This window comes from Chrysochloris asiatica, unplaced genomic scaffold (assembly GCF_000296735.1).
Source record: "Chrysochloris asiatica unplaced genomic scaffold, ChrAsi1.0 scaffold00162, whole genome shotgun sequence".
In the NCBI taxonomy this organism is placed as follows: Eukaryota; Metazoa; Chordata; class Mammalia; order Afrosoricida; family Chrysochloridae; genus Chrysochloris; species Chrysochloris asiatica.
In genome coordinates, this window is record NW_006408680.1 from 5,745,333 (window position 1) to 5,757,583 (window position 12,251).

General features: G+C 50.1%; 1 protein-coding gene across 3 annotated transcripts in view; it reads right to left on the reverse strand.

The window, feature by feature from the left end:
- Window positions 1-12,251, reverse strand: part of RPS6KA2 (ribosomal protein S6 kinase, 90kDa, polypeptide 2) — a 331,396-nt gene that overhangs the window by 24,079 nt on the left and 295,066 nt on the right. For all 3 annotated transcript variants that reach the window (XM_006871180.1, XM_006871178.1, XM_006871179.1), the window contains 3 exons: window positions 10,834-10,904; window positions 8,548-8,636; window positions 2,733-2,797 (listed from right to left, as the gene is read on the reverse strand). In XM_006871180.1, coding sequence (XP_006871242.1) covers window positions 2,733-2,797; window positions 8,548-8,636; window positions 10,834-10,904 — 225 coding nt within the window. The remainder of the gene's footprint in view (window positions 1-2,732; window positions 2,798-8,547; window positions 8,637-10,833; window positions 10,905-12,251) is intronic.

Genomic DNA, 12,251 nt, shown 5'->3' on the forward strand with positions numbered 1-12,251 from the left:
CTTTTGAGTTGTGGTGTTGGAGGAGAATATTGAAAGTGCCATGGGCTGCCAAAAGAACCAACAGATCTGTGTTGGAAGAAGTGCAGCCAGAGAGCTCCTTGGAGGCCAGGATGAGCAAACTTAGTCTCTCATCCTTCGGAGGGACCAGTTGCTGGAGAAGGATATCATGTTTGGTAAGGTGTGTGTGTGTGTGTGTGGGGGGGGGGGTCAGAGAAAAAGAAGAAGACCCCCAGCAGGATGGATTGGCCAAGTGGCAGCATCAATGGGCTCAAGCGTGGCACCAATTGTGAGGTTGGTCCAGGATTGGGCAGTGTTTCCTTCTGTTGTGTGTAAGGTCACTATGATTCAGTACCGACTCGATGGCACCTAACAACAATAACTGAGGGGGAGACCAAGTGCACGCTAACCCCCACGCAGACTCTGGCCCTGGTCTGGAGCCCATCAGAGCCCACCAGTTTTTGTCAGTTTAGAGGGTGGTAGTTTCATGCAGTTGCCGTCGCGTGCTCAGCAGAAGATGAAGGGGTTTGACTGGTACTTCTGCTCTGACAGGTGGTATCAGAGGCTGGAGAGAAACAGGCAGTATTTTCTGTAGCTGTCCCTTCCTGTCCTCCTGAGATGGCCCCAGGCTGACCGCAGCCACCATGGACGGGCTCACATGGCTTCTTTAGGGCCATCTTGGGTTTGTGCACATGGATCTCAGCCTCGGAGACAACAGATGCAGCTTCCATGCACTGAGCTCCTCTCTCCAGAAGTTTCAGTTGGACACTCTTCACTCACTGGTCGCCGGAGCACGAGTGTGAATGTAGGGTTGCTAGCATGGTGGATGGAGGACTCGCTCTGCCCCAGCACACACCCAGCTGTTCCAGAGGAAGGTTTGACAACAGCTGTTTTCAAAAAAAAGAAAATCCAACGGACGGCTAGCTATCGGCAGTTTCGGATCACAGAAGAAGCAGAGAAACACATATCCCATTTCCGGGCTGCATCCTGAGGCATGTGCTTGGTGTGCGGTGAAATGTCATGGGTCAGTTAATGAATGTCCACTGGGGTTCCCCTTCTCAGAGCTGCTAAGAAGCAGAGTGGACAAAAGCACCCCTAAGTACAATGCCCCTTTAATGACTGTAATAGCCGATATTGCAGGACCCAATGAGTGTCCATCTGTCCCCTGACCAGGCGTGACCCGTTGGGTCTGGGGAAAGAAAGCTCCCATAGACACGTGAGACCCTGCTCCCGAAAGTTGGGTGCCCACAGCCCTCGGTGCGACTCTGTCCCATTCCCTACTCCTGTCTGGGGTTTGTCCCTTCCTCTCCTGTGTTCACATCATCGCTGCGGTGGTCACTGAACATGGGATGTTCTGGTACAGCATTACGCATCACGTTTCTGCCTGTGCTTGGCTGAGGATGAAGGCCAGTCTTTCTTAAGGACGTGTGCAGATTACTCAAGCCCCTGTCTCATCATTTTCTCATGGAAGGAGCATCCTAGCTGAGCTGCTTCTAAGAGGGTTTGTTCTCCTGACAGTCCACGGTCCGGTCATCATACATTGGCAATGTTGGGCAGGACTTTACAAGGTGGGCAGGGATATGGAAACCACAGCTCAAGACACAGGGGATGGGTGTGTGGAGAAGAGATGGGGTATTGAGTGGGGCTTCTGGGACAAGTGTCAGAGGCAAGGTGACATTTGGAAAAGGAGTGAGAGAATTTGGCCTGCAGGCTGTACCATTCCCTGGGGTACACAGAGCAGGCGCAGTTTCTCTGATGCCAGGTATCACGTGGCCCACGTGGTTGGCAGGCACGTTGATCCTTCTGAGGTGCTTGGTGAGGAGGGGGACGTGGGAACTCTTCAGGCAGTATCCAGAGCCAAGCATGTAAAACAGGGCTGTGGAGAACGGGCCACGCAGGCTGCGCTTCCTGAAAGAAGCACCCGTCTGTCATCTAACAACATGGCGCCAGCAGCTTTGTGTGGCTTCTGTAGCGACCAGGGTTGGATCCCCGCCTTCCACGAGGCAGAGCCGGGCTTGATTCCCAGCTAGTACACCTTGTATACCGACACTCATCTGTCAGTGGGGGCTTGTTGTCACCATGACACTGAACAGGTGTCAGCTGAGCTTCCAGGCAGACTGGAAATCAGCCAGGGTGAATCACAAGAGTGTGGTCTGTACCCAATCGTGGGTGCTCCAGGATAGAGCAGCCGTTTGTTCCTTTGAGCTGGGGGTCACCGTGAGCCGGGCCTGATTTGATAGCAATGAACAACTCGGACCAGAGTGCTGGGTATGGGGCGGGGGGTGCGGTGAGTCTGGTGAGATAAAAGAACAGGGGTGAGATTGGAAATTCTTCACCCTGACACGAGGAAGGGCCATGTAGCCGGGCTCAGGACCCTGGGTGGTCCTTGTCCTGCAAGATGAGCCCTCTGGTCAGTTGGGAAAGTCTCCTCCCTGGGGGCTGGATAGGGGGTTATCCCTGGGGATGGACTTGTGGCTGCCCTGGAAACAGGGTTAGGGTTACGCAGCCAATTAAAGTCCTATCTTGAAGCAGCAAAGGAAAGTTCTGGATCTGATGGTTGAAAAGCAGGCAGGGAGGGGTGGTCAGTGGCCTGCCTCCTGGGACCTAGGCCTGGTCTTCGCAGACACACAAGGGCTCACTGCCTGGACACTGAACCCGCTGTGCCCACGCAGCTCCGTCACCCCCCACCCCGTTTACTGCTCACATTGTGTGTGAAGGATGTGGTGTGAACTTACATTCCAGTCAGTGGTCACAAAGAAGGGATGTCGTTTAATCTCCTCCACGCCGTCCAGGCCAGCACCTGCCGACAACAAGGGACACATGGAAACAAGAGGACAATGGCCTGTCTGACCCCACGGCATTGGGGCAGAGGATGGGGGGTTCCAATGTGACAGAGGTGGGGGTGTCAGCGGGGACGGGAACAGGACTGGGACCTGGGGAACGTGCGCCCACCCCCCATGAGAAGCAGCCTTGTGAGGCCAACATGTCCTCCTCCTGGTTCCTAGCCCCCTGGTCTGCACCTGGCCTGTTCCTATCACCTGCCACCCTTGTCATGTGGGGTCACCGGGCTCAAAGACCCCCTGAGCCTACGGTGGGGGTTCTGCACACCTACATGTTGAATGGGCAGGGCTGTTACCCCTGTGTTTTCTCAAGGGGCAGGGGAGGCTACACTAAGGCCAGCATCCGCGGGAGATGAGTTGGGGGGTGGCGGGGGTCCCATCCGAGTCCAGATGGGTGAGCACAGTGGGGGTCATGTCAGACCCTCTGCTCCCTCCAAGCATCGCCGTCAGTGGCCACAATATCCTGTCCCTGGCCTGGCTGGGAGCAGCTAGCGATTCCAAGGCAACCTGAGGGCAGACAGCAACATCGGCATCCAAGCAGCCCATAGCCGTCCAGCCGCTTCCAGCCAGTGATCCCACACGGCGTCATCACAGCTGCAGTCCAGCATGCGCTCTGCTGGGGTGGAGACGGATGGGACCCCGGTCTGGGCTGTGTGTGAAGTGGGGGTGGTCACTATATGTACGAGACCTCTGTTCTCTGAGAAGTGAGGGGTCTCTACGTGCTGGCACTCCGATGGACCCCCTCTCCATCATGTGTGTGAATTGGGGGAAGGGGCTATACCCAGCCCACCCCTCATCAATGTTTGGATGCTCTCAGAAGTCGTGGGGATGGGGCAGGAACAGTTATTGGGTGGACAGAGGGCAGAGGGCCACTTTCGGCCAGTCTCCAGGAGGCTAGGAGTGGAGGGTGTGGCGTGTCATCGCTGGGCTCAGTCACTCAGAGAACTGCTACATCCGACCCGGAAACGTGCATAGGGGCAACTGATGGTGCTTCCCACAGTCGTCTGTGGCCTTGTTCTGGCTGATGGTACTGAGCTTCTCCACCATTCCCTCCCACAGACATAGGAAGTTGATTCCCGTGGGCTCCATAGAGCGTTGTTGTTGTTATCTACCATTCCTCTATAGGGTTTCCGAGAAGCAGCTTGTGTTTCGGTGCCTCCAAGTTGGCATCAACTCCTAGTGACTCTACGTACAAGAGAATGAAACACTGCCTGGTTCTGTGCCATCCTCAAAATTGTTGCCACGATTGAGCCGATTGCTGATGCCACTGTGCCAATCCATCTTGTTGGGGGTCTTCCTCTGTTTCGCTAACCCTCCACTTTACCAAGTACAAGGTCCTTCTCCAGGGACAGGTGCCCTCCTGATAGTAAGTCCGAAATATGAGAGACAAAGTTTTGCCATCCTGGCTTCCAAGGAGCACTCTGGTTGTACTTCTTCCAACACAGATTTGTTTGTTCTTCTGACAGTCCATGGTACTTTCAATATTTTCCTCCAACACCGTAACTCAAATGCATCAATTCTTCTACAGTCTTCTTATCCGGGGCAGTCTGTAACACCCACCTGAAGCTGAGACAAGCTTATTAGGCCTGGATGTAGCAGTGTGCACAGAGACCAGATGGGCCACATTTGGAATCAGACCATTAAAAGTCATCTTTGCAAGATCAAGTCTGGGAGGAAAACAGAACAAGGAGACACAAGGCAAGGCTCTGCATGTGGTGGTCGGTGTATCTGACAGGTGTTGGGTAAGAGATGACAGGACGGAGTTCATTGGCAGTCACTGGTTTAGCAGTGCTATTTCTGTGTCCGTCTGCACAACTAATCCCCTCTAACCTTGGCTTCCTGTTCTCAAGGACTCTGGGAATTTCCCACAAACTCCTGCTTGATTCCTGAGGGGAGTCTCCCATGCACATGAATGCTGAGCTAGAGAGCTCTCATGTTTGAACACAGGACGGGGAAGTGGGTTCCTTAACTTTTATGGACATCGTAGCTCTTCCTGTGCTGGGGGGCAGACTGCAGAGAGGAGGGCAGACCTGACCTTTCCTAAAGTCAGGAAACCAAATCTTGGTTAAACCCCAAACTAAATCCACAGCCATCGGGTCAATTCGGACTCATGGCAACACTATGAGTAGGGCCGCTCCTTAGGGTTTCTGACACTGTAACTCAGGGGCTGTTGTTAAGTGCCTTCGAGTTGGTTCTGACTCATAGTGACCCTGTATAGGGTTGTCAAGAAGCAGGTGGTGTGTCTGAACTGCCCACCTTGCGGTTCAAACCGACTTTGCAGTCAGTGTATTAACCCGTAGTGCCACACCAGGACTCCAAATCAGGGGCGGGGAACCCTTTTTCTGCCAAAATTTGTAACATCACTCACGAGTCATACAAAATTATCAACTTAAAAGTTAACCCGCTATATTTGTTCAAACATTTAATTAACTCACTCCAATATGATGGCTGGAACTTTGGTTGCCTCGACAGAGCCAAACCAAATGATTTTGTGGGCCTTGTACGTTCCTCACCTTTGCTGTAAATCTTAAAGCAGACTGCCTCATTGTTCTTCCTCAGAGCGGTTGGTGGGTTTGAACTGCTGGCCTTTGAATTAGTACCCGATGTTTAATCCACAGTGCTGACAGGGCTCCTTCAGATACTATTGTTGTTGTTGTTGTTGAGTGCCACTGAGTCGGTTCCGACTCATAGCGACCCTGTATAGGGTTTCTGAGGAGCGGTTGGTGAGCTTGAACCACCAACTTTGCAGTCCAGTGTATTAGCCTGCAGCACCATACCAGGACTCTGCTAGTGCATTAGAAATTAAAAAAAAAATTTCTTCTTTACTCTTATTTTATTGTTGTTGTTGAGAATACAATATACACAGAAAAAATACACCAATGCAACCATTTCTACAAGTACAATTCCGTGACTCACACCCCGTTTCTGAGGTGTTCTCCCCGTTAACATTAACTCCCTGCCCAAGGTTTCTACTTGGAGTTGCCGCTGTCACTTTGATCCTATAAAGACAGATTTTAAAAGAGCACAGTGCTCAAGGCAGAAACTCTGTACTAGTTAAGCTAAAGTACTGTCTGATTTTCAGAAAATGTCAGGAGATAGTTTTGGTTTAAGTGTTAAGGATGCTCTCAGGGCACTAGTTTCTGGGGCTCATCCAACCTCCACGGCTCCAGATATTCTGTTCTGCATTTTCCCTTTTTTGATCAGAATTCTTCTATAAAACATTTGATCAAAATCTTCAGTGATAATGGCCAGCTAGCACCCAATACTTCTGGAAGATGAACAAGTAGAATTCTTAGCGGAAGAAGCAGCTATAAACATCCCTAGGTTTCTGTGTATTCGTGTGGGTATTTTGGAAGATAAATCCCTGGAGTAGAATCACTTGGAAAAAAGGTATGTGCTTTCAGTATTGTGACAACATGAATTTTCTAATGGATTTATAAAAAGACTGAACAAATTTACTTCTCAAAAGTGGTATCTCTTCAGTTGGATTCACAACACAAGATGTCATCCAATGTTTACACTTCTGAGAGGTGAAACCTGGTCAAGGATGCTTCTTAAAAAGATGTTGTTAGGTGCCGTCCAGTTGGTTCCAACTCATAGACACCACAACTGAATGAAACACCGCCCGGTCCTGGGCCAACCTCACAAGCGTTGTTATACTTGAGTCCATTGCTGCTGCCACTGTGCCAATCCTTGTTGGGGTCTTCCTGTTTTTTGTTGACCCTCCACTTTACCAAGCATGGTACAAAGATGGTGGCTGGTGGCTGTGTGCCGTGGCGTCGGTTCTGACTCATAGCGACCCTGTACAGGGTTTCCGAGGCTGTAAATCTTTACGGGAGCAGAAAGCCTCATCTTTCTCCCTTGGAACAGCTGGTAGTTTTGAACTGCTGACCTTGCGGTTCACAGCCCGATTCGTAACCACTACGCTACAGGGGAACTGAACAGCTACTAACTGAGTAAAAACGTGAAAAGCAATCAAAGGATTGTTCTCAGTCTTTCTGTTTGAGATTAGGGGTTTTTAGGTCAGAATCTAATGTCTGGCTGGATGTTCTAACTTCGGTAGGTACAGTGCTGTGTTGTATAATGTAAGTTTATTTTCTTGGGTTTTTCTCGCTCGAGTACTTTTTGGTCCAATTTTTTCTACAAAACAAAAATTCTGAATGGAATTCAGTGAAAACCAAGAAGTGGAGACGTTCCACATTCCATGAAATCTAGCAGCAGTAATATTTCAGAGGGTGGGGTTTCTCTAGGTGAAAGGAGAAATCATATTTGCATAAAGCACAGTAAAGGAGGGTCAGGCCGGGACTTCAAGGTAGTTCAAGTCTCAAGTTTAGCAGGATGAAGGGCGTTCTCTTGTCAGAAACACCAACAGAGTTACAGGGCACTTCTTGGGGGAAACGGTCTCAATTCCTAATTAAGACTCAGACTAGCTAAACCTGGACTTTCATGTTAAAAAGATCAGAGAAAAGTATACCTAGCCTGCCCTGGTGGCACTGTGGGGTAAGCACCAGGCTACTAACCACAAGGTCAGTGGTTCAAACCTGCAGGAGAAAGACAAGGTTGTGTGCTCCCCTAAAGATTTACAGTCTCAGAAACCCTGCCTATGACTCGATGGCAGTGAATTTGGTCTTTCTGGTTTATCCAGGTCTGATTTGTTACCTTTAAATGGGATACGGATATGGATGTCTGGCATGGTTCTAGATTAAAGCTAGAGTCCCTTCTGGAACGGAACTGATAGAAGTGAAAGTATTTGCTGCAAAGCAGTGGGCCATGTTTCATAGCGTTTCCCACATGTGAGCTTCTCATGTGACCCTCCCTGCCATGGACAAAGCCTCTCATTGCTGCTGTTCTTGGAGGACGTACTTGGCAACAACGAGGAATAGTTTGACTGGGTGGTGGGAGGCTTTGGGAAGAGGAAAAGACCGCAGATGCACTGTGAAAAGTTTACAACGTGGATTTTTTCACATGTCCGGTAACATTGTGGGAGAGTTGCCATCTAAAGTAACTAGGAAATTAAGTAAAGAATGATTTGAGATTGAATTCCTACCTCAGTGATATTCATACACTTTAGTTTAGATGAGAATTCTTCATGAAGGGGACTGAATGACAAGCAGATTGTCAATCGGTCTGTCCTGAGTCCGTAAAGTTCCCCTAACTGGGGAAGTAAAGTAGGTAGAAGAAATCACCACCATTTGGTGCAGAAATAGTGACTGTCCAGTAATAGCACTTTGTAGTTCCTGCGAGTCTCGTAAATTTCAGACAGATTCCAGGTCCTAGACGCTCAGACCATGTGTGGCGGTGCCCCCACTCTTGGTTTTGAATGAAGTCAATAAGAGAAAGAAGCCGGTTAGGGTTTAGGGCTGAGCTAGAGGAACAAACAAATCAACCTTAGAAGAAATGCCGTGCTCCTTAGAAATGAGAATATCAAGACTCCGCTATCTCACTTCAGGAAGGACCCATGGCTAGAAAAGGACATCGTGTTTGGGAGAGGGTCAGCAAAATGAGGGACAGTCTCCATGAACTGGACAGAGACAAGTCACAACCCAAAGCAGACCCACTATGCTTGTCCAAGGATCATCATGAGGGTGAGGACTGGGCAGTGCATAGTTCTGTCTATATGAGGTGTCCGTGAGTCAGCGCCAACTGGACGGTAGTTAACAACAACATCAGATACCTCCAGACGGGGCAGCGGGCTCCCGGGGACTCATACCTAGTCGGTTGCAGGGGTTCCGTTTGAAGAGGGCTCTCAGCAGACTTTGGGCTTCTGTGCTGAGGAACTGGGGCATCCCTAGCTTGGCTCTGGAAAACAGAATGCGATTCAGCATAAGAAGGGTGAGCAATGACCAGGCAAGGTTTTACCACAGTCCTGTAATCAGTGTTCCTGTTGGTGCCTCATCCAACAAAACTGTCTTCAGTTCCACACTTTTGGACTTAGAACTCTTTAAACTGGTATGGTGCTGTGGGTTAATGCGCCGGACTACATAAATCAGTTTGAACCACAAGGTCGGTGGTTCAAGCTCACCAGCCACTCCTCAGAAACCCTATACAGGGTCGCTATGGGTCAGAACTGACTCGATGGCACTTAACAGCAACAACAACCTCTTAAAAAGTTCCTGAGGACATCAAAAGGTTTTTAATGAGGGGGGCTTTAACAAGTTGCTGGGAAAATGGAATTGAAGATAATGGAAACTTTCCATGAACTGTTGAAGCCCCCTTGGATCTATTCATACTGACTGCATTAGAAATCAAAACTATAAACCTTTGAAACTGTTAATCAATTATTCATTTAAAAACCACTCAAAGAATTCCATGAACTTTATATAAATAGCATTTTAAAGGAAAATGTCCAGCGACAAGCGTGGTATTTGTAGTTCCATTGTTTGGAAAATCTCTTCCACTCTTGACTCATGACCTGATGCTTGTACCCACTTTACACCTGCCTGTCCTCCAGCCAAGGAAGTACCTGAAAAACAGCCTATCGGACCCGTACCCTGGTGGGGTCCTGGACGAACTTTGAGAACCCCTGCTCTCAAGGGCTGGGCTGACCCTTCCAACTCCCGTCCTTCCAACTGGACCGTACGTACTGGTAAGTGGGTACTGGTGTAGGGAACTTCTCGAGCCTTGGAAAAAGGAACGGGTCTTACTCTCCCTCAACAAGGACAGAGTCTCAATGCAGTAAAAATGGGCCTCGGTGTGAATCCTGGGGGAAAACACTTCAGTTTAAAGGTGGAGGTGGGGGGTGGGCTCTGGTCCCAATTTGGCAGCACCAGGACCTCTCAACCTCCCAGCATCTGCAGGCAGAGAGCAGAACACAGACATGCAGGGTGGGTTGCATCTCCAAACATGTAGGTTTTGTATCAAAATGACGGACTTTTGGCTCCTTCCCTTACAGGGGCCATTTGTCCTCTTGCTGCTGTGAGGGGGTGGTGGTGTGGACCCTCCTCTCTTGGGCTCTACTCCAGGAAAATGCTGAGAGCCCAAGGAGGACCTCCTGGTCCATGTGACCTAACTCAGAGAGAGCCAGCCTGCAGCCGGACCTATGGAAAGCACATGACTCCTCAGGGGGCAGGACGGGCTTGTCCCCTCAGGAATCCAGACTCTGCTCTCCACTGGGGCAGGAATGGAGTCCCCATCACCTGCTTGTAAAGTCCTCTCCAGCCCAGTTACAGCGCCATCTGCGTCATTCTAGTGGAGTTGTACCTGCGGATGGACCTGCCCACGTCTATGTACACACTGGGCCCACATGCCCACGTCTATGTACACACCAGGCCCACATGGACCCTTCATGAGCTCTACCTGCAGATGGACCTGCCTATGTCTATGTACACACCAGGCCCACACGGACCCTTCATGAGCTCTACCTGCGGATGGACCTGCCCACATCTATGTACACACCGGGCCCACATGCCCACGTCTATGTACACACCAGGCCCACATGCCCACGTCTATATACACACCGGGCCCACATGCCCACGTCTATGTACACACCAGGCCCACATGCCCACGTCTATGTACACACTGGGCCCACATGCCCACGTCTATGTACACACCAGGTCCACATGGGTTCAGCCATGTCTCACTGTGTTTCTAGAGAGATGCCCATTTAATCTGTCAGTGGTCCTTGTGAAAAGTAAGTAGAAAACAATGTGTTTATTCCATCCCTCCGTTATGTAATATATAATGTCTATATTACACTCATTCCCACACTTCAGGTAGGCCACCACTGAGCTCCAAATTCCCCGCCTTTTAGAATCTGGACTTCATTCTGGAAGGCCAAGCAGTATCCCATCTAACACTCTCACCCCTGTCAGCTCAATTCAGACAGTTTTCACGGACAGGCACTCTCTCCATGTTCATCAGACAAGCCAGCCATGTGTCCCACCCATGCTGGATGTTGGAAACCCCAGGAAGAGGGATGCTGTGGCCTGCGTAGCAGTCTGTCCTCGGAGACTGAGCACAGGGAATGCTGATGGGTTCCAGGGGTGCACATACTCACTTGAGGATGAGGGACATGGTCTCCTTGCGGTCCTTCCCCTGGAACGGCAGCGAACCCGTCAGCATCTCGAACTAAGGAGCAACACAGGACACAGGTGTGAGAGCCCCAGAGAGGCATGACGTCAGTTACTCCCACAACTAAGTCAGGTGCCGACCTCCCTGCTGGAGCCAATCAGCAGACACAAGCCCCCGTGGACTGAAGTTCAGGTAACCGAGAAGTACAATAAACCACTAAGCTACAGACTAGGTTCGAGGGGGCAGGTGCTGGGAGACTGGAGACAGCAGGGTAACCTGGGCTGGGTGGGGCACTCGGGGTGAATGGTCTTCTATGCAGTCAGGACCCCCTTCCCTCCTCAGGAGAGTCAGGATGGAGGGGGACATCAGCTCAGCTGTCCAGGATGCTGTGTCCCACCTGCTCACCTGGGTGGAGGGACCCTGAGCATCTGATAAAGACACATGAGGTCGCCACATTCTAGTCAACAGAGATGGTCATATAGCGACTATCATCCCTGGACGTTTGCCGGGATGGAGCATGTTCTCAGAGGAGAGCTGTGGACCACCTTCTCTGAGCACCACACTGCACTGTGGCATAAACACTCCTGGGCAAACATAGCTTTCCCTCTGTGGGATCTGGGAGCAGGGGCTGGACCACCCCATGGGCTCATCAGAACACTGTGTGTATCTGAGTGCTTCCAGGGAGACATGATGGGAGCAACAACTCCTCCATCCTTAAAAAAGGACCCTGAAAAGAAACGAATGTGCAGACTCATCCACCTCTGCAGTGTCCTTAATGTGGGCGGAAACCATACATCAGAATCCCAGGGCAGGTGTTTATATGAACTATTAGCTTTGTCCTGCCCCTTCACAATGAACCCTCCAGTGTTTTCCTTTCGCATTATGAAAACCTTGGGAAGTATAGTTCACAGACATAAAATCAAAATTCCAAATCCACGGCCATAGCTTTGAGTCTTCTTGCTGTTGTGAGGTACCATAGAGTCGATTCTAATGGATAGAGATATCCCATGGACAGCAGAAGGAAACACTGCCCAGTCCGACTGCATCCTCACAACTGCCGCTATCCTTGAGCCCATTGCTGCTGCCACTGTGCCAATCCATCTCGTTGGGGTCTTCCTCTTTTCCGCTGACCCTCCATTTTAACAAGCATGATGTCCTTCTCCAGGGACTGGTTCTTCAGCATAATATGTCTGAAGTATGTGAGAAGAAGTGTGTTCATCTTGGCTTCTAAGGAGCTTTCTGGTTATACTTTCTCCAACACAGACTTGTTTGTTATTCTTGTAGCCCATGATACCTTTAATATTTTCTCTGACACCATAACTCAAATGCATCAATTCTTTTACAGTCCTCCTTACTGTATAACTTTCACATGCATGTGAGCTTACTGAAAATTCCATGGCTTGG